Source organism: Amphiprion ocellaris, chromosome 14, assembly GCF_022539595.1.
Source record: "Amphiprion ocellaris isolate individual 3 ecotype Okinawa chromosome 14, ASM2253959v1, whole genome shotgun sequence".
NCBI lineage: Eukaryota > Metazoa > Chordata > Actinopteri > Pomacentridae > Amphiprion > Amphiprion ocellaris.
In genome coordinates this window covers 28,362,717-28,388,888 of record NC_072779.1, presented here as the reverse complement: position 1 = coordinate 28,388,888, position 26,172 = coordinate 28,362,717, and the positions used below count along the sequence as shown (strand labels likewise).

Below are 26,172 nucleotides of genomic sequence, written 5' to 3'. Positions count from 1 at the left end.
AATTGTGGCAATGTCCAAATATTTATGGACCTGATTGTATGTTTTGGATGAATCACTGTAGAGCTGCATCTATATTCATATGGTTTCTTCTGACAGCGCTGAATGTTAGTAACTCATTTTGCACCTTGTTCTACAGAGAAAAAAAGAAATCATTACATCTAGCAGTTTCTGTTATCCTTCTCATTCTCAAGGAGGAAGATGCTTTTTTCCGAAACATCTGCAGGTAAATAAAATATGAGACAAAAGGAAAACTGTTAGCTTAGGCGGATGTCTGCAAATGGTCAATTTCCTGCAAGCTGAAGAGACAGAGACACAAAAAAGAAATAAGTAGTTATGGAGTATCATGGGCTGGGGAGTGGAAATTTAGATGCTCAGAAGATATTCCTAACTTTTACTTAACCAAAACATACACAAAAAAACAAGAAAACCAAAACCAAAAACTGCAAGACTGTCAACCCTTTCGATCAAAGTTTATCCCATGTAACATCTTGCAGCAGCTCTTTTTATTTGTTTTTAATTCCACAGATGTCTAAAGTAGGTTAAGAAATCTGGGTTAGCTCTTTGGTAGTGAACAGTGTTTTTTACTTCAATTATGCATACATGTAAGTATGTCAAAATATCACAGACAAATGTGTCTGTTTGGATTATTTTTTGAATAAACTAGCCATATAGATCCATATTTGTTCAGTGATTAAAAAGGTGGAAAAACGAAAGTAGGCACAACAATGATGATAAGCACACAGGATGTTTAAAGTCAACTAACACAAATAACAAATACATCTGCATTCTTTTAGTAAAAAAAAAGGCAATTCTGCAACCACAGCTTTCATGCTGACAGAAAGATACAGTGGTGGGACAGACACAAAACTCAAAGGAACTTCATGTTGGCTTGGTAAATTTGTTATTCTTACATTACCATTACATTTCTATGCCTATTTATCTCACATGCCTATTTATCTGTTTACCACTGGTAAACACTTGTGTACATTGTTTTTATAGTGATTTTATAGTGCTGTATAATTTCCCTTAATTTTGTTTGTTTATTTCTTTGGCTTACAACCAGGACTTCACGACTAACTTTGTGCCATCTATGGTGAATACATGTAACGGTATGAGAATAAAGAACCTTGAATTTACCATTTCCTGCAACAATATGCCTTTTAGTTTGACTTCGCTCATGTGATGTTCTGAAACCGTTTTAGACAGACACCCCAAGACAAATGCTTGACTCTACATGTACAGGAAGGAAAAGGGATATCAGTGTTTGGAAGGTGTATACATGCAGCAATAAAACAAGGTCTCTGGAAGTTGGTCAGTGCTGGAAGATACACTATATTGCCAAAAGTACTCGCTCACCTGCCTTGACTCGCATATGAACGTAAGTGACATCCCATTCCTAATCCATAGGGTTCAATATGACGTCGATCCACCCTTTGCAGCTATAACAGCTTCAACTCTTCTGGGAAGGCTGTCCACAAGGTTTAGGAGTGTGTTTATGGGAATTTTTGGTCATTCTTCCAGAAGCGCATTTGTGAGGTCACACACTGATGTTGGACCAGAAGGCCTGGCTCTCAGTCTCCGCTCTAATTCATCCCAAAGGTGTTCTATCAGGTTGAGGTCAGGACTCTGTGCAGGCCAGTCAAGTTCATCCACACCAGACTCTGTCATCCATGTCTTTATGGACCTTGCTTTGTGCACTGGTGCACAGTCGTGTTGGAAGAGGAAGGGGCCAGCTCCAAACTGTTCCCACAAAGTTGGGAGCATGGAATTGTCCAAAATGTCTTGGTATGCTGACGCATTCAGAGTTCCTTTCACTGGAACTAAGGGGCCAAGCCCAGCTGCTGAAAAACAACCCCACACCATAATCCTATCTCCACCAAACTTTACACTTGGCACAATGCAGTCCGACAAGCATCGTTCTCCTGGCAACCGCCAAACTCAGACTCGTCCATCAGATTGCCAGATGGAGAAGAGTGATTCGTCACTCCAGAGAACGCGTCTCCACTGCTCTAGAGTCCAGTGGTGGCGTGCTTTACACCACTGCATCTGACGCTTTGCATTGTACTTGATGATGTATGGCTTGGATGCAGCTGCTTGGCCATGGAAACCCATTCCATCAAGCTCTCTGCTGAAGCACTGTTCTTGAGCTAATCTGAAGGCCACATGAAGTTTGAAGGTCTGTAGTGATTGACTCTGCAGAAAGTTGGTGACCTCTTGGCACTATGCGCCTCAGCATCCGCTGACCCCGCTCCGTCAGTTTACGTGGCCTACCACTTGGTGGCTGAGTTGCTGTCGTTCCCACACACTTCCACTTTCTTATAATACAGCTGACAGTTGACTGTGGAATATTTAGGAGCGAGGAAATGTCACGACTGGATTTGTTGGACGGGTGGCATCCTATCACAGTTACACGCTGGACTTCACTGAGCTCCTGAGAGCGACCTATTTTTCACAAATGTTTGTAAAAGCAGTCTGCATGCCTAGGTGCTTGATTTTATACACCTGTGGCCATGGAAGTGATTGGAACACCTGATTCTGATTATCTGGATGGGTGAGCAAATACTTTTGGCAATATAGTGTATATGCAGTCCAGTGAAAGCTTTGATGTTTTCGGCAATTGTGTGTTAGAGGCATAAACAAATGACCAGCATGGCAATGTAGTTTCTGATATTGTTTGTTTAATGTGGTGCATTGCATGTTGTAGTCTTAAAATATTAGTTCAACTGTATTACTATATCAGCCCTGATATTTCAGTTTGTACCACTATACAGCCCTGTAGACTGTAGATGCATACTGTCTTCCACACACTTCAACTGCCATTTCCTGCAGTTCACCCCCAAAATCTCTTTCTGACTTGCCCTCTATACAGCCAGCTAACAACAGGACAAGAGAAGGACAAGAACAAAACAGATAGAGAGCTGAGACGGGATGAGATGACATGACATTAGATACAATTACGGCAAGGGAGGTAGTGACTTATTTTGTGATTTTTCTGTACTATTAATTACTACATAGCAATTTCCTTTAATCTATTTTTATTCCAGGTTAGGACCTCAGACACTTCGTGTGTGCAGCTAAGGGTGAATTTATTGAACACATTGTGCCAGACTACCAGCAAAAACTACATTTACATCAGACATTACTCATCCAACAGGACTGTGTGACTCAGGCCTACCACATTTGCTGACTGCATTCCTTGTTGAACATTTTGCAGATCTGTTTTTACTGTTGATAAGTGGTTATTTACTCATTATAATGGAATTAGACAGTGGCTAACAAGGTGTTTTCATCAGGTGTCACTGATATTGTACTTTCACTATTTGTCTGATGCCATTTACTCTGTGCTTTCATTTAGATGGCCTGACTACACCGCGTTAGGTAATTTTTTACATTACATGTTTTAATGGTGTAATTATATGGTAATTTCCTATTTTATTTATTTTTAGCCTCATCTTAAATATATTCCCAATGGTGCACATTTTGTACCATATGACTTGTCCTAGATCCTCTTCTGCCTTTACGATCTCCACTCCTCTCTGTCCCTCTGTCGTCTTGACTACCTTATCTCTTCCTCTCTCCTGTCCTCTCATATTTGCCCTCTTTGACATCCCCTTTTCTACCTGCCTGTCCTCATTACCTGATTCCCTGAAACAGCTTACTTTTCCACATCTCTGAAGTATTTTTCCACCCATACCCACCCGTGTGGCTGCTCTCGCTGCGCTCTCCAGAAGGCGTCAGTGGGACCAGCTACTCATGTTGTGATGCTGCAACAGGTCCACTGAGTTACCTGGGTTAATGGAGCTGATGATGTTGTTGTCGATGGAGGTGTAAGGTCAGTGGAAGGTGCTACAAGTCTGGTGGCTGCAGGTGGGTCCTGGCCTTTTTGCAGGTCCTGTAGGTGAGTAAAATGGCCCAAAATGTAAAGGCAGTGGTCAGTGTAACGAAGAAACAAACAAGCTGAATAGGGAATAATTCCAGATAATACTTTTATTGTCACATAGAATGATAGATGACAAAATTTAGGGATGCTGGTGATCCAAAGAGACCCACAACTTTAGTCTCTCAGATTACTGATGTGCATCTGAATATTTATCAAATACACTTAACTAACCCGGCATTTTTAGTGGAGAACTGTGATTTGCTCCAGTAAGTTGATGGCTCATAGGTTGTTTATGAGAAACCTATTAATCGGGGTAGGACAGAAGAGAAACTGAGGTGTCCCAGATAGATTTCTCCTTAAGAATGTCAATTTTTTTGGCCACATATATGGCTAAACAAGTTTCTAATCTTACATTGCTTTTTTTCATGTGCAGATGTGGGACTACAGCTTCAGGCAGAGCAGCTGAACAACATGAGAATGAAGTCATTGTATTGCTGTTAAAATAATTCCACTGAAAGTGAAACTTTATTTAACACAAAGTATTACAGAAGAAAGCAACTCAAGCCATTAAGTAAAAATGCCATGATGGAACAAGGGCAGGGTGATGGAGAAATTTGACTGTTTTGGTATAATGCAGATACACCCATTGATTGTGGACTAGAAAAAGCTTAGCAACCATTAACTTGAATGATAACTGGTGTCAGAATGTACAATACATGCTGTATATTTTTCTCACACACTCAGGTATTTTCTGTACTGATGATTGAATCAGACTATATATATATACATATATATATATATATATATATATATATATATATATATATATATATATATATATATATGATAGAAGAGAAATGCACGAGAGACACTCTCTCTCTCTCTATACATATATATATATATATATATATATACATACATATATATGAATATATATATATATATATATATATATATATATATATATATATATATATATATATATATATATATATATATATATATACACACACAAATCATGCGATTAATCATTTTTGCAGTTTTTCATTCGCAAAGTGGAGAGCACTAGAGCCCTTATAAGTCGTCCTGCATATGACCCAGGCACATCAGTAACCTATTCTGCTGTTTTTAATCAATTTGAACCTGTCAGTCTGCATCTTTTAGAACAAGTTTTTGGTCAAATGAGAATTATAGGCTCTCCCATTGATGTGATCCCTCCTCGTCTTTTTAAAGAGGTCTTTCCGACATTGGCAACTTATGTCCTGGATATTGGTAATGGCAGCTTGGCCAATGGTGTTGTCCCTTTATGTTTTAAACATGCAGTGGTACAGCCTCTGTTAAAGAAATCAAACCTTGATCTACAGGAACTCTCCAATTATCGGCCAATTTCCAAACTTCCTTTGGTGTCCAAAATTTTGGAAAAAATTGTGTACATTCAGCTGAGCTCATTTTTAAATGATGTTTTAAGTGGAATTTCTGAGGTCTTCCAATTAGGACTCAAAACTGCCACAGTACTGAGATGGCTTTGTTGAGGGTTTTTAATTATGTTCTTCAGGGTTCTGATTCTGGTCATACTGTTGCTTTTCTCCTATTGGACTTAACAGCAGCCTTTGATATGGTGGACCACCAGATTTTATTGTCATGGTTGGACAACTGGGTGGGAATAAAAGGTGTAGCTTTAGCTTGGTTTAAATCGTATTTGTCCAACAGAAGCTTTTCCGTCTAAGTTGGGGATTTTGTTTCCACTGCGGCCCCCGTGATGTGTGGCGTACTGCGAGGGTCAGTTCTTGGGCCCTTACTTTTTTCATTGTACTTGTTGCCTCTTGGGTCAGTTCTGCATAAACATGATGTGTCATTTCATTTTTACGCAGATGACTGCCAAATTTATTTGCCTTTGAAACAGTCCAAGTCCCTTCTTGAATGCTTTGAAGAAGTAAAATTGTGGATGGCTTACAATTTTTTGCATTTCAATGAGCAAAAAACTGAGGTTTCGCTGTTTGCTCCCAATGACCCTACTCGGGTGGTCAAAGCTGAGCTCGGCCCTTTAACCCAAACTGCAAGCCCTGTTGTGACGAATCTGGGTGTAAAGATGGACTCTGTTTTTAAATTAGATGCCCAGATCACTGCTGTTGTGAAGTCAAGCTTTTATCATTTGAGGCAACTTGCCAAAGTGAAGTCTTTTTTATCTCGTCACAACTTTGAAATTTTGATCCACGCTTTTATCACCACTCGTTTAGATTATTGCAATGGTTTTTACTCAGGACTTCACCAAAACCTCACTGTCGAGACTAGTTCAGAACGCTGTCGCTTGCCTTTTAACGGGATCACGAAAATTTGATCACATAACTCCTATCCTCCAATCCCTCCACTGGCTCCCCGTGCATCTCCGTATTGATTTTAAACCTCTTTTATTTGTTTTTAAATGCTTTCATGGTTTGGACCCCCTGTACCTGTGTGATCTGCTTGTTCCCTACAACCCATCTCACTCACTGAGGTCGGCAGATTGAGCTCTACTGGTGGTGCCTAAGACCAAGAAAAAACTGAGAGGTGATCGTGCTTTTTCTGTGGCTGCTCCTAAACTTTGGAACGAGCTCCCACTAAATATCAGACTGGCTGATTCACTCCCTACTTTCAAATCTCTCCTAAAAACATATTTTTTCAACTTGGCGTATGGCTCAGCTTAGAGTTGACTTTTACTGTATAACCTGTGTCTTATTTTTATACTCGCACTATTTGTATTGTTTCACTGTGTACAGCACTTTGGTCAACAGTTTTGTTTTTAAAGTGCTTTATAAATAAAGTTGGCTTGGATTGGATTGGATTGGATAATCATGACTAATCGCACTGTTATACGCAAAATTAAACAATGAAATTAAAAGTAGTGTATTCCACACTTTTATTTTAAAACTATTGCCATATGAACAAAAATCCAATAACATTTGCTTTGCAAACATTTTTAACAAATAAGGTGCTTTTAACCAGCAGTATTCCCTTTACACAGAAGCAGTACAAGTATTTCTTGCAAAATCTCAACTCAACCATTAATGTATAGTTTGTTAAACAAGTTAAGGCTGGAATATACTTTCTGCACGAATGAGCCGCACGGAAATCAGCCGCACGGAAATCCGCACGAGAGAACGTGTGTGCATTTATATTCCCTGCAGCGTCTGCTCCCAAACTGCAGGGGGCAGTGTATCGCAAACACACATTTACCTGGTCTACTCTAGTAATAAACTAGAGAAGAAGAAGTCTACTTCCAAACTGCAGGGGCAGTGTATCTCAAACACACGTCTACCTGGTCTACTCTGGTACTAAACTAGAGAAGAAGAAGTTTGCGACCTCGCGGATGCGGCAAGCATAAAGCAAGCTTTAGTCTCAGAGTTCAGAGCCACGATTATAACATTATAACAGGCACCGTCCCAGCAACAGCAAGTTAACATTTATACATTTGTATTCCTATTTTTTCCTGAACAGGCACCAACAGAAACATTTTTCTTTCATCAGAGAGCAGCATAAACAGTCTACGTTCAGTAGCAAGTGTCTCTGTCAGAGTGAGGAGGAGTGAGAGGCTTATGCGTGGCACCATTCATTGTGATTTTAAGAACTTTCCTCAGACCGACATCTTCCACAATACTAATTGTAGCTAACTACTTCGCTGTGGCAGTTGTTAGCTTGTCTTGCTTTTGTTTATCTATACTTCTCCCACACGCTGCATCAACAGCAGTCTGCTGCAGCCTCCCTCCACTGTTAGTTTGGGTGGGGGAGACGTGATGACGCCCATCCCAAGCCAGTACTGATCAACATCCACCCCTTCTGTGATCCATGGTTTGTCTGTATGTGTATTCAAAGCCAGTGAGCAATGGACTTTCATAATAATAATAATAGTAAAAATAACAATAATGATAAGTGCCTTAATTAAAATAATTGTTGGCATTAATTAATGCATTAACATGATAATAATGTGTCAACTTGCCCAGTCCTAATAGAAACCTAACCTCAGATATTTGAACTGTCCGCCACAAGAGACGGAAATCAGGTTAAACAATAAAGCTTCCAAAATGGCACCCCGTCGGAAGAATGAAGACCTTGTTTTGCCACATATTTAGTGAATGAATGTTGTCCATGACAATAGAAACATCTTTATCCAGGGAGAGTTTGATTGCCTTCTACTTTGTCTCTCAGGAAACACCCTGCTGTACATTCAACCTCTGGCCAGTAAAATTAGTTTTCTACTTTTCACTGGGCAGTTCAGGTGAGCATTGTAGCTATTGCTGAGGGAATTCACTCATTACTTTGGGAAGTCACAAGTGTCGTCTCAAACCAGCAGCCTAATGCACAGGCCATCTGTGCCTTTAAAGTGACACTATATCCATCCGCAGAGACATTAGCAGCAGATGTTTTTAATTCAGGTCTACTTATATAGTTCTAACTCTTACAAAAAAAAAAGTTATCTCAAGGCACTTTACATTATAAGGGCTTGAAAGAAACCCAGCAAAACCAAATCCAAACTGATCTAACTGCTTTTCCAGCACATGCCCCAAATACTCAACAGGGCTGAGATATGGGAAGTTGGGGGCCAAGTCAATACCTTGAACTAATCTTCATGTTACTCAAACCAATCCTGAATCAGTGCCGTGCCGAGTACATTACATTACACTTTCCTGCTTTCCTCTGCCATGTGGGAATACTAAAGCGTGTTTGCGGTGTGAAACAGTGTTTAGATAGGTGCCATATGTCAAAGCAACAGCCACATGAATGCCAGGGACAAATGCACCCTGTAAAATGCTGCACAGAGCATCGCACTGCCCCACTGTTTTGCCTTACTCCCATAATCCATCCTGTTGCCATCTCTCCCCAAGGTTTACACACCCACCAAGACAACTACATGATATGAAAGAAAACATGATTCAGTGGACCAGACCAACTTCTTCAATGCTCCATGTTGAAGTTCTGACACTCATCTGCTCATTATGTGCACTTCTGGCAGTGGACAGGAGTTAACATGGTCATTCTGACAGGTCTGTAACTAAACAGTCCTATACAAAGCTGTGTGTTCTGGCACCTTGCCGTCATAGTCAGTGTAAGTTTTTTTTCAGTAATGTGAATATTTCCCTTTTATTGCTTTTCAACATTGAATCTTGGTCAATTTAATTTGGCTTTATTGACAAGAATTTCCAAAATGAAAACAGATTTTACAAGGTAATGTCAAGTAATTAAAATTGAAAATGTAAAATAAGTGATTGCAGAAATATTCACCCACTTTAAGGTGACTCACTTAATTCAACACAGGTGCAGCCAACTAGTCACAGAAGTCACAATGAATGTCTCTTAAGTGATTACAGTACAAAAACACCTGTATCTGGAAGATCCAATCACTCCTGAATCAGTACTCCTGGCTTCAATTACTTATGAGGACCACAGAACACTCCAAACAACTCAGTGAAAAAGTTCTTGAAAAGCATAAGTCTGAGGACAAGTCAAGAACATTTTCAAGTTAATGAATGTCCCTTTGAGAACAGTTACATCCACAATTAGGAAATAGAAGGAATATAACAGGTGTAAATCTGGCTAAAACAGGTCATCCTCAAAAACTGAGTGACTGTGCAAGAAAGAGCCTTGAGAGTGAGACCACCAAGATACCTGCCTCCTCTGTAGGAGTCACACGCTTCACCAGCTTGGACTGGAAACAACAACTGTTGCCTGTTCACCAGTCAAAGCTCTATAGGAAAGTATAGCAAAGATCAAGCCACTGTTAAAAACAGAATATAGTTCACCAGAAGGCATGTGGAGACTCTGAGGTCAACTAGAAGAAGGTTCTTTGGTCTGATGAAACCAAAATTGAGTTTTTTGACCATCAGACTAGATGCTTGGCAGATACCAAACACTGCACATCATCACAAACACCCCATCCCCACCATTGAGCATGTTAGTGGTAGCATCATGATGTGAGGATGCTTCTCGAAAGCAGGCATTGGAGGGCTTGTAAAGGTATAGATTAAAATGAATTCAGCAAAGTATTAGGAAATCCTGGAATAAAAACCCACTGCATGTGCAAGAGAAATATGACTTGGGAGAAGATTTGGTTTCAAACAAGACAATGTTCTGAAGCATCAAGCCAAAGCTACACAGAAATTGTTTAAAGACAACAAGGTGAATGTTCTGGAGGCCAAATCAGAGTCCAGACCTCAATCCAACTGAAAAATAGTTGCTAGACTTAAAAAGGGCTGTTCACTGACAATCCTGTTGTAACCTAACTGAGGTTGAGCTGTTTTGTAAATAAGAATAGGGTAAAACTGCACTGTCCTGACGTGTAATGCTGACTGAGACCTATCCACACAGGCTGAAAGGTGTAATTGCGGAAAATGTACATCTACTAAACACTGAATTGAAGAGGTAGAATTTTTTTTAAAGACACTGTAGAGTAGTTCTTCTGGGGGATTGGACCACACAGTTCAGCCTTTGCTCCACTGATGTGTATCAATGAGCCCTAGACATCCATGACATTGTCACTGCTTGACTGGTTTTCCTTCCTTGGACCATTTTTGACAGGTACTAACCACTGCATACCAAGCACACCCCATAATTTTGGAATTTTGGAAATGTCAGATTCAGTTGTCCTTGTCAGAGACAATCCTTATGCTTGTCTGTTTTTCCTGCTACCAACACATCAATTTCAACTGACTGTTCATTTGCTGTCTAATACATTCAACATCCCACTCCTTGACAGGTGCCACTGCAATGAAATATTCACCGATGTGCTCTTCAATTAGCAGTAGTTTTAATGTTGTGGTTGACTGTGGTTAACTGCCATTCTTTTAACCCTCACCAGTACACCTGGGGTCCATACGGACCCCAGGGATATATAACTTGTCATACCTTTTAATTTGCAAGTTGGATTTTTCAGTCCCTTTAGGTAGTTGTCACCCACATAGTTGCCATCACAAACCAAAGCTTGTTTGATTCCAACCAGGTTTGTGGTGTATATATAGAAAAATCGTTCGGGGTCCCTGCGGACACAGCCGGACTGTGCATCCATCCATTATCTGTACACCGCTTAATCCTAATTACAGTCGCGGGGAGGCTGGAGTCTATTCCAGCTGACTCGGGGCGAAGGCAGGGGATACCCTGGACAGGTCACAAGTCTATCACAGGACTACATATACAGACAAACAAACACACTCACACCTATGGGCAATTTAGAATTATCAAATAACTTCATCATATTTTTGGACTGTGGGAAGAAGCCAGAGAACTTGGAGAAAACCCAATCATGCACAGGGAGATTATGCAAACTCCATACAGAAAGACCTCAGGAAGGCCGGGACATGAACCGGGGATCTTCTAGCTGCAAGGCGAAAGTGCTAACCACCACGCCACTATGCAGCCCCAAGCTGGACTGTGCATCTTTTATTTATGTATGTTTGTGTTACGTTGCTCTTGTGATGACTGCTTCAGTTGCATTGTGTTTAATTTCAATTCAGGAGTTCTTAGATTAATACTGTAAGCAATACATGTCAGTAATCATTAATAGTAATCATCTGAACAATGACAATCAAAGTTTATTTCTATAGCCCTTTACAACAGCTCAAAGGGTGACTAAAGTGCTTCTCAGTGAAAAACAAGAGAATAACTTAAAAACAATACAGTAACTTAAAACAAGACAAACAGTCACACTTGCACTCACACCTGGACCCCAGTGGCAAAGAGGGCAGTTTTAATCAAAAGGATCATATATATGCTATTCTACAATGAACGAGTAAGGTCTCCTTACTTTGTACCATCAGAGGTATAATGGGACATGTTACTTCCATTTCCTACACATGATTCTGCACCAAAAATCACAAACGTATGAAAATAGTGAAATCTGAAGATCCGAATATTCGTTGTCGTCGCCCCCCAACCCCCCGGTCGGACGATGTTGCGCTATCGGTATTCGCCCAACATGTCCCCTGTTGGACGTTACTATAGGAACCGATCCTAATATTCGTCTTTGTGAGCGTCTGCTCTAATAGTGCACAGTGGGAGAGGCAGGATAAGCAGATGTGGCACTCTGAGAAAGAAAGAGTTTTCAGACTTGATAAGGCGTTTGAACCTGGAGCAGATTATAGGACTTAGCACTGCAGGAGACTCACAGAATAACTCTCGTGTACAGCCTTCACCTGAATTCTAATCTGTAGTCTCTCCATTGCTTTAACGTATACATCTACCCATATTTCTACATGAAGCCAGGCTGTTTAATTGGCACGGCTTAATAATGCATCTTGCACTTACTATGGTGCCCTGTTTTACTATTGTGTTTAATTGCCTTAGTTTAATCTCTCTTCTAGTTTATTCTAACAAGGTTACATTGCTCTTTATGGTATGTTTATAAATGATAATTAGTTATATGAACCAGCTGCAATGTCCCATCTATAAAAACTGAATATATTGTTGATTTAGATCTTAAGGTTCGAAGGCATGATGTTGTACCATTCAATTCAATTCAATTCAATTTTATTTATATAGCGCCAATTACAGTCAAATTGTCTCGAGACGCTTTACAGAACCCATATGCCTGACCCCCAGAGCAAGCCAAAAGGCGACAGTGGCAAGGAAAACACCCTTTTAACAGGGAAAAAAAACCTCGAGCAGAACCCGGCTCTAATGTGGGGGGACCCATCTGCCTGCTGGCCGGGCGGGTTGAGAGGGACAGAAGAGGTAGAAAGGTAGAGATAGAGAGGTAGAGATAGAGGGATACAGATAGAGGGGTAGAGATAGAGAGGTGGGGGGTGGGACACAAGGACCATAAAACACAGCCACACATCTGAAGCATCCAGCATCCAGCTCTGGGACCAGGGACACTCGGAAAAAGGACACAGAAAGAAACAGAGTGAATGTAATGCAATAATGGTATATATAGTAAATACATAGGTAGTTAGAGAAGGGCTCAGTGCATCAAGAGAGGTCCCCCAGCAGCCTAGGCCTATAGCAGCATAACTAGGGGCAAACTAAAGGGACGTCAAGAGGGGAAGTCAGTTTTGCAAATGAAAACACCAGCTCACCCCGTCAGGGTCCCCCAGTCAGCCCTAACTATAAGCTTAGTCGAAAAGGAAGGTTTTAAGCCTGGTCTTAAAAATAGAGAGGGTGTCCGCCTCCCGAACCCAAACTGGGAGCTGGTTCCACAGGAGAGGTGCCTGATAACTGAAGGCTCTGCCTCCCATTCTACTTTCAGAGATTCTAGGAACAACAAGTAAGCCTGCAGTCTGAGAGCGAAGAGCTCTGCTAGGATAATATGGTACTATCAGGTCTTTAAGATATGATGGAGATTGGTTGTTAAGAGCTTTATATGTCAGAAGAAGGATTTTGAATTCTATTCTAGATTTAACAGGAAGCCAATGAAGAGAAACCAGTATAGGAGAAATATGATCTCTCTTGCTAACTCCCGTCAGTACTCTGGCTGCAGTGTTTTGGATCAGCTGTAGATGTTTCAGAGAGCTATTGGGACAACCTGATAATAAGGAATTACAGTAGTCAAGCCTAGAAGTAACAAATGCATGGACTAGTTTTTCTGCATCACTCTGAGACAGGATGTTCCTGATTTTCACAATATTTCTCAGGTGGAAAAAGGAAGTCCTACAGATTTGTTTTATGTGCGAGTTAAAGGACATGTCCTGGTCAAAGATAACACCGAGGTTCCTCACAGTAGTACTGGAGGCCAATGTAATGCCATCCAGAGTAACTATATGCTTTGAAAGCAATTCTCTAAGATGTTTGGGGCCAAATACAATGACTTCAGTCTTGTCTGAATTTAGTAGTAAGAAATTATAGGTCATCCAGGTCTTTATGTCCTTAAGACAATCTTGCAGTCTAGCTAGCTGATTAGTTTCATTTGGCTTCATAGATAAATACAATTGAGTGTCGTCAGCATAACAATGGAAATTAATACAGTGCTTCCTAATAATGTTGCCTAAGGGAAGCATGTATAATGTGAACAGTATTGGTCCTAAGACAGAACCCTGAGGAACTCCATGATTAACCCTAGTATGCTCAGAAAAGTCATTGTTGACATGCACAAACTGGAACCTGTCTGATAAGTAGGATTTAAACCAGTCCAGTGCTGTCCCTTTAATGCCAATAGAATGTTCTAGTCGCTGTAATAAAAGTTTGTGGTCGATTGTATCGAATGCTGCACTAAGGTCCAATAAAATAAGTATAGAGACCAGTCCATTATCTGACGCTATGAGAAGGTCATTAGTAACTTTCACCAGAGCTGTTTCTGTGCTATGATGCACTCTGAAGCCTGACTGAAACTCTTCAAACAAGCTATTCCTTTGTAAATGTTCACATAATTGATTTGCAACTGTTCTTTCCAGAATTTTGGAGAGAAATGGGAGGTTGGAAATTGTTCTATAGTTGGCTAAAACATCTGGATCTAGAGTGGGCTTTTTAAGTAAAGGTTTGATTACAGCAACCTTAAAAGCCTGTGGTACATAACCTGTTACTAGAGAGAGATTAATCAGATCTAACATTGAGGAATTAATTAAAGGTAAAGCCTCCTTGAACAGTCTAGTTGGGATAGGATCTAAAAGACATGTTGATGGTTTGGATGTAGAAATTATTGAAATGAGTTCAGAGAGATGTATGGGGGTGAAAAATTCTAAACATCCATCTGGTCTTACAGCCAATTCTAAAGTATCTGTACTCGATGATACATCTGTGACATTTGCAGGAAGGGCCAGAGTAATTTTTTCTCTAATCGTAATAATTTTATTTGTGAAGAAGCTCATGAAGTTGTTACTGCTCAAAGCTAAAGGAATACAAGGTTCAACAGAGCTCTGACTCTTTGTCAGCCTGGCTACAGTGCTGAAGAGAAACCTGGGGTTGTTCTTGTTTTCCTCTATTAAAGATGAATAATATGTTGTCCTGGCATTACGAAGAGCTTTTTTATAAATTACTAGACTATTTTTCCAAGCTACATAAACTTCCTCTAAATTAGTGGAGTACCACTTCCTTTCCAGCTTTCGGGACGCCTGCTTTAAAGTCCGCAGCTGGGAATTATACCAAGGAGCAGGTCCTCTCTGAGATAGAACTTTCTTTTTTACAGGTGCAACACTATCAAGTGTTGTACGCAGTGAGGCTGCAGCATTATTAACAATATAATCCACTTCTGTGGGGGTAAAATTATAATATTTCCCTTCCATTATATCAGTAAGTGGTGCTGGACTAAATAGAGAGGGTATTATTTCCTTAAATTTAGTCACCGAATTGTGAGACAGACATCTACTGTAATGATATTTATTCTTAACTCCTATACAATCTATTGTTGTAAATTGAAATGTTATCATAAAATGGTCAGAAAGAAGAGGGTTCCGGGGAAATACTGTTAACTGTTTGATTTCTATGCCATAAGTCAGAACGAGGTCAAGGGTATGATTAAAACTATGAGTTGGTTTATTTACATGTTGAGAAAACCCAATTGAGTCTAATATTGAATTAAAAGCAGTCGTAAGGCTGTCACTGTCCACGTCAACATGAATGTTGAAGTCACCCACAATAATGACTTTATCTGAGCTGAGCACTAAATCAGATAAAAAGTCTGAGAATTGAGATAAAAACTCAGAGTAAGGAGCAGGAGGACGATATACAACAACAAATAAAACTGGTTTCTGAGCTTTTAAATCTGGATGAGAGAGACTGAGAGTAAGATTTTCAAATGAACTGTAACTAGGTTTAGGTCTCTGGTTCATTTTTAAGCTAGAGAGGTAAATTGCTGCCACTCCTCCTCCTCGGCCTGTGATTGGAGGAACATGACAGTTAGTATGACTAGTAGGAGTTGATTCATTTAGACTAACATATTCTTCCTGCTGCAACCAGGTTTCAGTCAAACAGAACAAATCAATCTGGTTATCAGTTATCAAATCATTTACTAACAGAGATTTAGACGAGAGAGATCTAATATTTAACAGACCACATTTAATTTTCCTGTTTCTTCGCTCAGTTGCACCACTAGTGCAGTGGTTCTTAACCTTGTTGGAGGTACTGAACCCCACCAGTTTCATATGCGCATTCACCGAACCCTTCTTTATTGAAAAATAAAATGTGATTTTTTTCAAATTCAAGACATAGTTATATGTTTTACTGGTGCACAAAATAAACCGTGCATTAACATCACTTGTGTTCTTGTATTCCCCATTTCCATGCAGCTTAAGAAAGTGTTCCTTTAGTTTTGCCGGTGCTAGACTAGAATTGCTTAACTTGGCATTGCAAATCATGCAGATAGGACGCTGACTCCCATCACGTTTCGTTATACATGTGAATCCATGTTGTACATATTCGTACGACCACTTTCTTTTTTTTGCTCAACAAAATATTAAGAAAGAAATCACACAACGTACCATCACGACAGTCACAAGTCGATTACTGAGCGCACCATATTCCCTGCAGCACAGATTGGCCAAGCAATGTAGCGTGATCACCTGCAGCCAGTGATGGCCAAGCAGGGCGTGTCATCACGAATCATATGAGTCGGCTCTGTGTCTTGACCTCCGTCGAACCCCTGAGACTGACTCACCGAACCCCTAGGGTTCGATCGAACCCAGGTTAAGAACCACTGCACTAGTGTGTATGACACAGACACCGACACCAACACTTAATGCAATATATTCTGTACATGGCTCCATAATAATATGAAATTAATCAATGCATCAATAATTCTAATCTAATAAGATATATTATTCAGAAATGGGCCATTCTGTATAGTTTATTTTGTGTTTTCGAGTATATTTTCATGCTATTACTTTTGTACTTACGTAAAACTTTCAGTTCCAGACCATTACTTGTGCAAGGGTATTTCTGGTAGAGGCTACTAGTTATAGTGTAGATTCAAGAGTGCATGTGTAATGCTTGTACAGTCGAAGACAGCTGACATAAAAAGAACATAAAAAAAACAAAAAGAATATCATGACGTATGTTCTTCATCTTCCCTCCCTCACCCTTCGGTAGCTCTTTTTTCCTCCCTTTGTTTTTATTTTTTCCATTTCTCTCTCATCCCTCCACGGTCTTATCCCATTTTACTTCGGATTGCATCAGTATCTGTGTCAATCTGTGTGTCAGTGTATTTACCAGCTTATTCTAACACCCATCTGATCTTTTGTTAGACATTGTGATTAAAAGAATCAAAATTAAATAAAGCATATCTGATAATCAAAACAAGATATTGTTTTCTCATCATCTAAACTGAAAATTCTTCAAAAGGCTTTTTGTATATTCAAATCCCCCAAATTTTGGAAAATGTATGTGGAACCTCCTATCTGACTGAGGAGGTTTCCATGTAGGTTTCCAATGTAGCGATCGCAGAGCCAGTTGCTATGACTGAACTGTTGTGCTGCAATGCACCATGGGAGTTCGGGGTGTTAGGGGTATAAATGCCATTATTGTGTTACTATGTTAGTGTTACAGTGTTATTAGTGTTTGTGTTTTATTGGGTTTTTGTGGTTAGGTCAGTCTAGTTGGTTTGGTTAAGTGTTATGTTGTCAGGACTGTGAATGTGAAGTATAGTGTGCTTGATGACTTCCTGCCACATTTTCTCTAATGTTGCTCTTGGTGTGTGTCATAAAAGTAACTGCCAGTTGCAGAGTGCATAAAAGGCAGATATCCTTTCTCCAGCATTGTCCTTCATTGCTCTTTGCCACAATAAAGTATAAATATATAAAAATACCTACACATTGCAAAATCCGTTATATAGTGAAAATTCCGCGATACCAAATGCAATTTAAAAATCCATGATACAGTGAGACCACGAAAAGTGAACCGTGATATGACAAGGGACTACTGTACTCTGAAATGAAAGCATAGAACAAATAAATAAATGAAGTTTAAAAAAATCAATTTAGAAACCAAAAAGTATTCTAAACTTTTGACTCATCAAAATTGCCACCTTTGGCAGATATAACAGCTGAACACACTCATGGCATTCCTTACACAACGGGAATCAAATTTTCTTCAGGAAGTTCTTCCTCTGTTGCAGAATTTCCCATAAATGTGTGGCACTCGCTTACCATCTTGTTCTTAGGTAGTTATGGCATAACTTGAACTTGTGTTTTGGGTCATTATCTTGCTGTAGGATGAACCCCTGACCAGCTAGGCACATACAAGAGCATACTGCATGGCACTGCAGAATGCTGTGGTAGCCGTTTTGGCTCAGGGTAACTTTCACTCCATACTAGTCACCGACCCTGGATCCAGCAAAACAGCAACAGATCATCATGCTTTCTCCTTCATGTTTGACAGTTGATGTCACACACTGAGGAACCATCCTTATGTCTACTGGACGGCGTACAAAAATCCTGCTTGATGAACCAAAGATTTCAAATTTTGATTCATCAGTCCATAATACCTTCTTCAAGTCTTCAGTAGTCCATTGGCAGTGTTGCATAGCCCAGGCAAGCCTCGTTTTCTTATTGTGACATCTTAGCAATGGCTTTCTTGCTGCAACTTGACTTGTCAAACCTGCAACTCCAAGTCTTCTCTTCACAGTTGAAGCTGAGACTTGCTTACTACGACCACTATTAAGCTGTGCTTGAAACTGTTGTCCTGTGAGCTGCCTGTCATGTAAGCTGTTGACTCTCAGAAACTTGTCTTTTGATTCTGTGGTGGCTTTGGGTCTTCCAGACCTCTTCCTGTCAAGGTTTCCCCCAGTTTCTGAATATCTTTTGATCGTGAAGAAAACTTCTACTCAATGACACCTTGACTTTGTTTTGCCATTTCTCTGTAGGAAAGACCTACACTTTTAAGTGTTATGATGGTCTGTCTCTCTTTGACTGTTAATGGCCTTTTCCTCACCATTTTTATAGCAACACACTACTTTCTGCAGTACAATACTGTTCAAATAATGCTCTCAAGGGTATGGTGCCACGATGTGTTCAGACACTACTTTTATGCAGATTGAGGGGGTTGTAAATGATCAAGAAAAGTTGGGACACCTGTAGGATTTGGTGGCACCAACTTTCAAGACTTGATCAACCTCCATTGCTACAGAACAGCTTTAAGACATTAACCCATTTCTTGTTAACTTAAAAAGGCCTTTTTGCTTAATTCTGAAATGTACTTTATTTTTCAGTTTTGGGTAACCTCATCCTTTTTTAAACCTCTGGCAGTTCACCACCTACCTTCATACCATTTCAAGCTATTCATTAGATTTTAACTACTTGAATTTCAATTTTTAAAAAAATGGAAAAATTTGGGCATTCAAAAACTTTTGAACAATAGGGTATATCACTTTAACTGAAGTTAGACATTATGATGTTCTGAACCTTTGTTTTAATACATTTTCTCTGACTGGAGCTCTTTGAATGTTACTCGAATACCCCTGGTCTACACTATATATGGATGATTATTTCTGTTGCAAAGCTCGCTCACTTCCGCTTTTGATGCTGCATGCGAGTGCAGAATCCGATTACTCGATTAATTGCCAGAATAATAACAAAACAAATAGATAGCTGCAGTCCTACATGGTAACCGTCAATACTCAAGAAGACCTTGAATACAACTCAAAACAAAGTCAACAAGAACTTAAAAAGTACTCAAAGTGGTGCATTCAGGTATCAATCTTCTCAAGGGATTTATTCATATCATTATGTGATCTGCACCCTGCTCCTCAGAAGGGGGGAAGTTAATTGCACCTCCGTTATATGCTGTGAATAATTTCCTCATTGTTCGTATAAATATGAAATAATATAATATTGTGATGTCTCATCTACAGGTGTGTACTTCTAATGGACAGATTATAAAAAACTAAACACAATATATGTATATGAAATATTATTAGATTACTAATTGGACACTAAAACATGTATGTAAACTAATAGATAGCAAAGAATCATGTGAGAAGTTATTGACATTAATGTTTAGAGGTTATTTCTTTGAGTTAATATAAAGAAATGTTTACTCCAAGAAAACAGAATGATTGTCTTTAAGTTGTCAAGTGATATTTGGTTTGGTGTAAGTTCTGTGATCTAGGACAAATGGTCAGTTGCCAAGAGTGTGTGAGATTCAACCCCCATTTCCTGTAGGGTCAAAAGCTGGTCATGGTGGTTCTGGTGACCATTCTGTCCTTAATACACATGTTGGGTGTCCTCGTTGGAAGTGTGTACTGTGAAATTCTCTAGAATTCTGTCTTCCAATGGCCTCCTCCTGAGAGTACAAGCTTCACACCATCCTGACAGACCTGGAAGGTGTTTTTTTTTTGAGCAGAGTTTTTTTCTGAGCAGAGTCAGCATAGCAGTGGTCAAACTTGGTGACAGAGTGTCCTCATTACATTGGGAGTGATACTTGCTGAGGCACAGAGATGTCAAGAAAAAGTGGCACGCTAAAAGCATCTTTAATGGTGGGAATGCCTTTGTGCCTCGGCAAGTTCACAAATAGAAAGCAAAGCTGCAAACAACCACCACTGGTCTGGCACAGCATGGGTGCTTCCACTCCCACCCAGTGCAGTGGATGATGTGCTCCATGGCAGGCTCCACAGTCAGGCTCAATGATGCAGGCAGGGCAAGAAACAGCTTAGTACTGATGATGCCAGCTGAGATAACAGAAGCAGTAGTTGTGGATGATGAAGGCTGGTAAACTGCCCAGCGCAGCAGGAGCATGGTACAGTGGTGGGTACTGAAGACATGCTCCAACACCAGAGGGTGACAGTCAGCTCACAGGTCAATCCATGTTTCAGAGTAGCTGAGTAAAAAAGGGAGATGAGCAGCATACATGTTGGGATTTTGTAGGGCACCTCATATGGGTAAGATAATCCCTGGTTGGGTAAGTTAAGAGGCAAGTCTCAGGGTGCCGAGGTAAAACCTTGAAGGGGTTTGGCAATTGCAGATCTCGCTGGACAACAGAGCAGGTGCAACAGATAACATGCTGCACTCTGTGCAAAGTGTCACCGTACGGAGAGAGAAATTGTATTATGTAGTTATATTATGTAACTGAAAGCTCTAAATTCTCTGCAGGGGTCTAGCTGAAAGATTGATCAGTGTTCTGATGTCTTGACTCTCTCTAAACTGTTCCATATATTAAAAAGCTGTTTCCTTTACATGGTGTAGTATAAAACATTTCCTTCCACAAATGTAGGTGAACAATGCATTATTATTGCATAATATTATTATTTGTTGGAGCAAAAAGAGAAACTAATTACAGTAGTAGAAAGAGGTCATTATTGGAAGACAGTGGTAAGAGTGACAAATGATTAGATGACAGAAGCAGACCACTAAGAGATGTTTGTAGGCTTTCAGTAAAACGCAGTGGGCCTCTCGGTCTCTAATAGAAGAAGGTTTTCACTCACACTCAAGTATTTCCAACACGGAAATGGAAGGCTGTAGAGGAGCTGCTTCAACCTCACAAATGGCAACAGTTCAAGTCATCACTATTAATGAAAAATTACCTACCTACTACAAACACAGGGAAGATTTGTTGTGAACATGTCCCAAAATATGAGGGTACCTCAAAAAGTTCTCCAGCTCACCCAGAAACAAGAGGCATAACTGCCATTTGGGGACATAATTGCATACTATACAGTCTTATGTCACTGTAAATAAAAACTCAATTTTTTTTGGATCATTTTTGTTTTCAAGGAGAGGAAAACTTCAAGTTGCTGTGCTGTTGCTCCAGGGCAATACAGCCATCCACACAGCACAGGTAGTGGCCAGCACCACCTTTAATGAAAATTAAAGGTATGCTTTAATGAAAATTAAAGGTTAAGGTTTCTTCCAGTTAAAAGGGAGGTTTTTATTGCCACTGTCGCTTTAGGGCTTGCTCTGGGGGTTCAGGAATAAGGGCTCTGCAAAGCATCTTGAGACAATCTGAATGGCAATTGACGCTATATAAATAAAATTGAATTGAATTGAATTGAAAATGAGTGTAGCCAGAGATCAATTTAAAAAACCTCTTTGAAATTCCATCAACATGTTTCTTTCCTATTTCTGGATTACAGTTCTGTCAAAAAAAATAAATCTTTAAAATCAGATAATTTTGTGGAGATAAAGTTAGTAACAATCTGAACAGCTCATTGAGCATTTTTACATTGAGAAGCCGTTTCAGAAACAACTACGGTCAATGGTCAAAGACATTTATAACAGTTCAAATGCAAGAATTTTCAATGACTATTTGAAGATTTTGACTGAGCATTCACAGTTAGACAAATATTTCTCAGGGATTTGCCATCTTCAAAGCCTTAATTCTTTGGTAAGAGTAGAGAACATACCCACAACCTAGTTATTGCTAACCAAAGTCCGAAACTACTGAGCTAACCAGCTGTTGGAGAAGCTTTAAGCCTTCATCATACTTCCTTGCAAATGCACCTATGGACAGTTGCAGACAGCTACAGATGCATCTGTGTAAAGTATTTTACTGGCCTTACACTGCTTGTTATAGCAGCAAGCATAATTTCTTATTTCACATGAATGTTTAAAGCTACCCTCACTACAATACCCTAAAAGCTTCCTGTTGGCAGCACACAGCCTATGGTTTCATAATTATGACATTTTATATGAAATTTTATTGCCTTGAATGTGTGTCTTTGTATTGCCTAACAGTGTAATAAACCTTAGGAAAAATCCCTTCACAATAACTAATAGCTTCTCTCGTTCAACCAACAACTGAGCAAATTTAGCTTTGTGACACTTTCATGTTGTAGCCATATTTTTGTTTTTGAAAAGAGGATGGATAAGTCTTAGATGTTCAGACCAAACATACTCAGTTTCAAGGCGAAATCAACAAATTCCTGTTTTCTGCTCAAAGAAGGAACAAAACCTGTAGCTAAAAATTACAAATTGTCTTGATGCGTTTAATATTTTATGTGAAGCACATTGAAATGCCTTGGTGTTTAAATGTGCTACACAAATAAACTTGCTTTGCCTTGGCACACCTTAAAATAAACCAAACATGATAATCAGTAAAAATTCTCAACTGAAGCTATCATTCGCATTATTAAAATAAAGAAATACTCACACTATAAAACAGTGGTTTCAAAGTGCAGTCCTGAAACCTAGCAGTTTGTGACAAATTGTCATCAAGTCCACATATTGCTAGAAAACCATGAGTTTATTTTGATTTAACTGAATGATAAAAATGTAGTGACTCTTGCAAACTGTATCTCTTTACTCAAACACCACTAGCAACACACTATGCCATAAAACAAACAATAAATAAATCAATAAATTGTAATAACTCCCTCATGCTTTGAACCAATAGAAAAACTGACATGTGATACATCATATGCAGCTGCAACTGCTGTAGTCACTACCACGAAGCTGTCCCTGGTGGGCGCACAGTGATTCATTGGCTAGTAAGCTTCTAAAAATTCTTAAGTTCATTATTAGGCAATGATAGCAGCATTAGGTGACCACAATGTGTGATGTACATATTATATATATATACATATTATTTTTATATATATATATATATATATATATATATATATATATATATATATATATATATATATATATATATATATATAATATGTACAGACATACATATATATACATGTATGTATGTATGTATATATATGTGTGTGTGTGTGTGTGCGTGTGTGTGTGTGTGTGTGTGTGAGGCTAAGCTGACGTCTCTTCACGTCCTGCTCAGCCTGATATCTCTGTTTGAAGCTAAGTTCTGTTAAAAAACGTAACAATGACACTCACACCTCTCGTTTACTGGGCTCTGCGTCATGAAGAAATCTATATATCTATATCTATCTATATATATCTATATCTATATATATATATATATATATATATATATATATATATATATATATATATATATATATATATATATATATATATATATGTATATATATATACACACACACACCCACATCCGTATACATAAATTCTAATTATCAATTGATGAGCCAAAACATTCAAAACCACTACTGCTTCAGAAGCAGAGAGATGAGGATAGCCTGCTCTTCTAGAATGAACCTGGGCTCTCAAAGTCTGAAAAGGAAATTTCTTCTACAAAAGCCACAAAGCATTTAGGATCATGTGCTATCATTGTCTTAACTCAACATCACTAGCTACAAGCAGAAGGATTAATATAATATACGTGTTTACTGAAATAATATACTACATACACATCTTCAATTCACATACACAACCTGTCTCATATAACAGGTATACACCACATAAAACTTTGTGCATCACTAGAACATTTGTTAGAAAGATAATACCAAAGACCAGTCAGTGTTTCATCAGATGGCAATTTACAAACAGCATCAAAGACATAACGCATCTTTACACACATTCTGTCACTTGCTATTATGAATTCAATGTGAGTCCCTTTAAGGCACTGGAGTCAATAGATCTATCCCAGTTGACTTTGGGCAAAGACAGGGGAAACCCTGGGCAGGTTGCTAGTCTATCACAGGGCTACACAAACAGACAAACAATCACATTCACAGTCACACCTACGGACAGTTTAGAATCATGCGTGTACAGGGAGAACATGCAAACTCCACGCAGAAAGATCCCAAGCCCTGGCCAGGATGTGAACAGGGGTTTTTCGAGCTGTGAGGCAACAGTGCTATCCACCAGGCCACTGTGCAGCCCTGATCCAAAAACTTTTTCAAATTTAAATCTTCTTGAGAGAAGACATGGAACTCTCCCAACCAATGATATGGATGATTTTTTTTCCTAATCAAATGCCATTCAAAGAATTTACTTGTATGTTGCACTAACAAACCTGTGTGCAGATATTTGTGCTTACAAACAAAAAATCAGTTAATCAGACAGTAAAATAAAATCATGTTACTATGAGTCATCCACTGAGGTAGAAATTTCAAGTAAGTAATGAGCATATGAAGGTTGTCAGTGAAGTTTTGTATACGAAGAGCCAATGACAGAACAATTTCAGACCACCTGGAACCACTTCAAGGACCTCCTGTGCCTCCCTGTGTTTCCCAATGCATATCTGAAGCTGAAGAAGCAGCTAACAGGAGCTAGGCCAGAATCCAGTGAAGGTTTCACCCATCTACACCACATATTGTTCAAGCTTCAGTTGCCAGTATCTGCACACAATAGTTAAGTCACTCATTAATTCTCTGCATCCACCATTGCACAGAGTAGAAAATCAGCGACAACAGATGTGAATACAACAAGCTAAAGAAATGACAATCATTTTGTGGACTAGTAAACCATGTTTAGTTCTGGTACCTAATACAGATAAGACGACTGAGACCTCTGGGAATATTGTTTTACAACAGGAAACTGGAGACGCATGACCAAACTTTTTGTCTATACGTCAATGAAACGGATTTACCTTTCTAGACAGTTTCTTCCGTTTACTTTTCCGGTCCCTGAATTTCGTCAAACATCTTTTTCTTCCTTTATCTTCGGGACTCAAGCAGCTCCTCCACAAACTCGCCTCTAATGAAAAACTTGGCCGCTCAGTCGTGGGTGTAGCCCCGAGTTTTAATCCTTTCTCCGGGAGAGTCTTTGTCGTCCTCCATAAATGTCATTTTTAACTGTAAAGAAAGTCGCGGTGGCGTCCAAGAGAAGTGGCAGGAAGCCCTCCAACCCCCCTGTCTGTCCGCCTGACCTGCAGTATGAGAGGAATGTCCAGCCCCCCTCCCCAGACCTCCTCCAGCTCATGGAAACTGGATCAAAAAAGTTTTTTCGGAGTAAGGAAATCCCTCCTCCTTCCTTCTTCTGCAGCTTGTTTTCTCATCGAATCAGTCACATCCTTTAAAACAGGCACGGAGCGGCCAAGAGAGAAACAAATAGGACTACACTGCGTAAAAGACAGAATTATAACTAAATAAAATAATGTGTTCCGAGGTCAAATTTTAGTAGGCTACATTCTGAAATTAAATATTCATGCTTAAGATGACAACTAAAGCTTTATTCTTAGAAGGCGCTCTTTAAAACACAGCACCTTCGAAGAATAAAGCTTTAGTTTTTCCGTTTATGCTCTTTATTGGGCTGTTCTGTCAGTCCTGACGTCCATGTCACACTCATGAACTGAGAAAAAGAAAAAGTAGAAAGGAATCTGAAGGAAAACATAACAAAGAGGCTTTGTGAGTTTGAGCAGTGACTGTCGGCTCTTCTGCTGCCTTTGAGTGCCGTCGGAAATACTGGAATTTCGAGAGACCATGCACGTGCGAACTGATTGTTGGTCGCTAACTGCACTTTATAGTCGAAAGTATATGGCGATGAGACAGCTGCAGTTTCTGTTAGCCAGTGGTGACTAACCAGCAATTACGTCACAGAAACGTAGAAACTTTTTTCATCAAAACTTGAAGTTATGCTCCTCATGTAGCCTATATAGGC

At 39.4% G+C, this 26,172-nt stretch overlaps 1 protein-coding gene across 5 annotated transcripts in view; it reads right to left on the bottom strand.

Moving 5' to 3' along the window:
• Positions 1-25,502, bottom strand: part of amot (angiomotin) — a 67,365-nt gene extending 41,863 nt beyond the window's left edge. Inside the window, exons 1-3 of one of the 5 annotated variants that reach the window (XM_055017156.1) lie at positions 25,163-25,502; positions 3,699-3,892; positions 157-217 (exon numbers count right to left, since the gene is read on the bottom strand). In XM_055017156.1, the coding sequence (XP_054873131.1) occupies positions 157-217 (61 nt within the window). In that variant the 5' untranslated portion in view covers positions 3,699-3,892; positions 25,163-25,502. The remainder of the gene's footprint in view (positions 1-156; positions 218-3,698; positions 3,893-25,162) is intronic. The other 4 variants (XM_055017157.1, XM_055017158.1, XM_055017159.1 and 1 more) reach the window with 4 other exon arrangements.
• Positions 25,503-26,172: the final 670 nt, after the last annotated feature.